The sequence below is a fragment of the Jatropha curcas genome, chromosome 5 (genome assembly GCF_041381405.1).
Source record: "Jatropha curcas cultivar XTBG-Jc1 chromosome 5, XTBG_Jcur_1.0, whole genome shotgun sequence".
NCBI lineage: Eukaryota > Viridiplantae > Streptophyta > Magnoliopsida > Malpighiales > Euphorbiaceae > Jatropha > Jatropha curcas.
The window spans coordinates 4,544,509-4,549,724 of NC_143155.1; the positions used below are offsets into that span (position 1 = coordinate 4,544,509).

At 33.0% G+C, this 5,216-nt stretch overlaps 1 protein-coding gene across 1 annotated transcript; it reads right to left on the reverse strand.

Moving 5' to 3' along the window:
• Positions 1 to 2,519: 2,519 nt before the first annotated feature.
• Positions 2,520 to 4,366, reverse strand: LOC105628994 (Calcium-dependent lipid-binding (CaLB domain) family protein). The gene has a single exon (XM_012210512.4). The coding sequence runs from the start codon at positions 4,031 to 4,033 to the stop codon at positions 2,750 to 2,752; it is 1,284 nt and encodes a 427-aa protein (XP_012065902.1). The 5' UTR covers positions 4,034 to 4,366; the 3' UTR covers positions 2,520 to 2,749.
• Positions 4,367 to 5,216: the final 850 nt, after the last annotated feature.

Here is a 5,216-nt window from a genome sequence, read left to right on the forward strand (position 1 = left end):
ATCTCCTTACAAAGCCGATGTCCAAAACAGTGTTTATTAACAACCGTTTCAAGATTGGAGTACGCAGTGGTACCTCCATCTTGCGGGGGAGTATAGAACCAACGGATAAGATTAGTATGAGTTAATTATTCTTGATATGCATAGAGTTGTATTTAGCTGTAAACTCTATCACTTGTAACCAAATCGATTGTGAGGATATATGTTGTATAAATACAATTGTTTGTGAATAATAGAAAAATAGTTCACAACCCATTTTCTGTGTGTCTCTCTTTTAAAAGCTACTCGGTTAAAAGTGGGCATCAAACTCTGAGAGAATTGGTTTCACCTGCAGATTCAAACCATGGTGGGAAGTGGAAGTTTTATGGAACATGGATGTGTTGAGGATGATATTCAATTTTGTCTGGAGGGCTATTTCTAATCATATACCAGTGGTCAGGAACTTGCGTCAAAGAAGAGTTGAGGTTAGTGTTTTATGTTCGATTTGCTTGGCTGATGATGAAACGGTCATATATTGTCTTTATATTTGTCATTATGTCAAGTTAGTTTGGAGAATGAGTGGAGTTGGCTGTTTTAATGGAGTCTCTAGTATGGAAGATTGGTTGGATTGTTGCAAAATGTTCTTAGATAAGGAACAACAACAATTATCTTTTTTCATTATATGGGAATTATGGCTGAATCAGAAAAAAAGAGTTTGGGAGCAGAAGGAGTGGAACGCAAACAAAATTCTTTACGGTGCTCGACGAAATATGGTTGAATAGTAGCAGGCGCAACAAATCAAGCTTCCTATCTCTAGTGTTCTGGCTGTCTCTTTGAATTTTCCGATCAAATGGCAGAATCCAGATTATGGTATGCTTAAATTGAACATTGATGCTGCATATGATGCTAGTTTAGGTACGTCATCTTGTGGTTGGATCTTAAAGAGGCATGATGGGAATATGGTTGGAGGAGGAAGTAGGAATTGTGGAACTATGTTGAATGCGTCTGTGGCAGAAGTTGTAGGGATTAGAGAAGCTTTGAGCTGGTTGAAGCTTTTGAATCTTAAAGAAAGTGTGTTGGTCGAATCAAATTGTATGGTGGTTGTTCATTTGATCCATTCGGAAGTGCAGGTTTGATCGTTAAACAAATTAAAGAATTGACGAGTGACATTAACTTGTCCTCTATTTCTTTTGTTCATAAGTCAGCTAATCAGGTTGCTCATTCTCTTGCAAAAGCAGCTCTATTATATGCTGATTTTATGGAGTGGGGGTACTATCCCTCCATATTTTATTATGGATGTATTGGCTTTTGATAAGTTGATTTAAATAGATGAAAGCTTTTATTATTCAAAAAATACATATTAGATTAAATTAGGTTTCAAAAGTTATCAATTATCATTATTAAATACTTAACATGAAATTAAAAAATTATTAAGTTGACCAATCAAAATACAGGAAAATAAGAATAATTTTAAAATTTTTTTAAAAAAGAAAAATAGAATGCTGAATAAAAAAAACGTTTTGAACATTATGTTTGTTTTAGCTTTCACACACACACACACATATATATTTGTTTTAGCTTTCATCTCTTTGTTATAGTTTTCATATATATATACACATATATATAGTTGAAATTTTGATTTTATTATTGAATTATATTTCTAAAAAGAAATTAATGAGACAATAATTGAGCCTATATATAATTTTTCTATTGGAATTAGAAACACAAGTGGAGATACAGGACAAAAAGACAGCAGTTCTTATATATAATTTATACCATGAGCTACATATGTTAGAAGTTTCCCTAAATTGTACTTATTGAATATGACTTTATCTGCAAAATTGTATTGTTTGTATTAATTTGCTTGTGCCTCAAATCTCAACACTAATGACTTTCTTTGAAATGACAAAGGGAAAATCCACTTAGATACTACTCCGACATCCCCAAACTTATTTAACTTCAATAAATTTAACTAGTAATTTTTTGAATAAAACATATATTTATCATTTATTTAACTAGTAATTCTATATAAATATTGAAATTTATCTTTTATTTCTTATGATATTAATAATTTTATTATTTATATTCTTTTTAGATAATCACAATTTTGATAAAATATGCTAAACTAAAAAGTGATTTAACATAAAATCATCACCATAATAGCCTATTAAATTTTTTTTAAAACATAGGTATCCCAGCTATTCATATACAATTAAATTTTGTTTACATCGAGTCGACCCACGAAGGGATAAAATGTTCCCGGTAAATATTTACTTCATCTATAATAATCAAAGTATCGAATCACTCATCGCAACGCTCAGTTTGAAGCTTGTCAATTTTTTGAAAGCACATCCTTCCACGTATATTTTAATATTATTGGGTTTTTATTTATACAAGGAGTCCAAGCCTTATACCAAATACATTGAGAGAAGTATTAGAAAATTTCAAAATTCTCAAGCTTTTCTGTCTCAGAAGCAGTCCAATAAGAACATAGGAAACGTAGTAAATTCTTGAAAAGCAAGAACTACCAATACAGCCACCCATGAACATAACAACAGTAATTAGTATCAACTCAATGACAACACAACAGAATTACATGTATTTCTAAGGTTAAACAGAACATATATTAGAAGATACAGTACTGATCAACAATGGAAGGATGTTAAACAAGACTAATACAACTAATGAAGCCGAGAGACAGAAACCCACTTGTGTCAATTAAATTAAAACTTCATATCCTGCAAGAACAAAGCTATTATATAAATATATAATTTTAGAAGAATGCTCTGCTTCCATAGAACACCCGCGATCCGTCCTTTTTATTCTTCTTCTTCTCAACTTCTAATTTCTTGCTATGATCTTCATTTTCAGGCTTTCCAAGATCCATAGGGAGTTTCATCTTTGCTAAAGATTCAGTGAATTGTTGCATACTCCTCATGTACATGTCTACTATTTGTTGTTGCATTGCAGATTGCTCTGATTCAAGATTAATATTCCCTAATGGAGATGAAAATACTGAATTTACAGAATCTTCTTTATTTACGTCCTTATCTTTGATAGAAAAGTTGGATTCTTTCTCATCTCTAACCTCACTCTCTTTCTTTGAAGTAGGAGTATCTGGGCATGTGCTCGAGCTCTGGTTCGCCTCTGTAGTGATCGAAACATCCCCTGAAAGCACTTTTTTCTCAATGGAATCCAAGGAATTTCTGTCATCACTTAGGCTAGTTGTAGTAGAGCTTATAAAACTTGAGTTTTGGTTACTTCCAGTAGGAGAAATAGAATCTCTTATATTCTCCTCAGGGTAATTTACAGTCATATCATAGTCAGTAGCAACAAAAGGAGGTGCATGAGATTGACGAGATGAGCCTAGTCGAAGAAATGAGGCCGGACTCGAACCTAAGCCTAATCCATCAAAATATTCAGAAACCATCCTTTGATTCTCTCTAACAACATTAATATCAGGAAATTCTATCCTCGAATATTCGACAGGATCAAGAATGACTTGTGATACTTTCCTATCAAGTAATATAACTTCAGCTGATATAGAAGAGTTAGCAGTAGAAGGAGGACCCAAAGGCAAACAAGTTTCTAAAGAAAGAGTGAGTTTTACAGTGCCTGCAGGAGAGTGAAAAAGATCAGTAGAAGAAAGACTATAATCTTGAGTAACTTTGCCTTTGCCAATAATTTGTGAAATTGGGACTAAAGTAAATCCCAAAAGTTGATCTTCCATGAAGTTTCTTGCTCTACTAAGCATCCACATCTCACATTTGAGGACAGAGTCGAGTTGCGTTACTTTCATCACCAATTTTTCGTTGAATTCTGGGTTTTTGCCACCTCCATTGCTAATTCTAGTTGATTGAGTCTCATCTGGGTTATATGTAAGAGAGAATTTTGCATACACATCTTGATTATCATAAATGCATATATTGTGAATATTCCTTGCATGATGAACATGGATTTCAAGAATCCCTGACTCATCAGAATCACCATCGCCATCACTCATTGTATTCGAATTCGGGTTATACCGAAACCCAGTTGGTTGAGAGAAAGAATCCATTATAGGGGAGGAAATTATGAATTTGATGATTCAAGGAATTTGAAGACTTTCTAATCCTGTTTTTGGCCAGAAAGTAAGAGAACAAAACAGAGTAAAAACAGGGCTAAAACAGAACAACCAAGTTCTTTGGTAGATCCAATTCCTAACTTTATACGTTCAATTTTGAATACTTTAAAAACGTTCTAGAAAGGTTGAAGGATTAAAGAATGACACAGAAGGATAGAATTTCAAAAACAGGAAAAAGAAAGAATGTTTTAGAAGGAAAGAGAGAAGCAGAATCGGACAAAACAGAGCAAAAGCAGATTTGTTTCAGAGAGTAGAGATTTGATTACTTACAAGTCACAGCACAAAGGATCAGAGCATTTTTGGGTTGTGGGTTGCTGACATAAATCCATGAATTCAAGGCAAAGCAGTGGAAAATAGAGAGAGAGAGAGAGAGAGAGAGTGTATGACTTACAGTGGAATTGGAGAACTTTGAGTATGCAAGTTGAAGAGGTGGGTAAGGGTAGTAGGTAAGGTAAGAATCAAGAAAAAAAAAAAAACAGAAGATATAGAGGATGATACTATGATGATGTTATAGTTGTTTTCAAATGCTCAACCATCTTTTTATTTTTTTTAAAAAGGGGGTGGGTGAGGGATTGAGATTTTGGAAGGCTTTCTTTTGCTTGACATTGCAGCTTCCACTTTATAATGACTTAATTTGCTCCACTGAGCTAATTGGAGGCCCCACTTTTGGTCCCATCTTCAATTATCATTTTCTCCACCTATATCCCTCTCATATATGCTCTCCAAAGCTTCAAGACAACAAAATTTTTTACACACTCTCTCCTTTTTAATTTCATATATGGGGAAAATGTAATGCAAACAAATTAACCCTCAGTTTAATTCCTTGGTATCAAGGGAATGTTATGTCATCAATATTCAATGCATATACTCTTCCCATTCAAGCCTAGCACCAAAAACTTCTAAAAGAAATGCAAGACTTCTGAAAAAAAAAAAAAAATTCAAATGATATTATAGACTAATTTTCATATTTAGTACCATTTATTGTGTTCGGTAACAGCTTTTTAAGTAGCTTTTAGTCAAAATACTTAACGCTATTTTTTATAGTGTTTCATACCATAGCATTTGAACTAACTTTCAGAGGTTAAAATACCATTTTATAAAAAATTAATTCATATAA

What these genes read in the sequence shown, in the direction of transcription:
- LOC105628994 (XM_012210512.4), bottom strand. Translation starts at nt 4,033, where the DNA reads ATGGATTCTTTCTCTCAACCAACTGGGTTTCGGTATAACCCGAATTCG.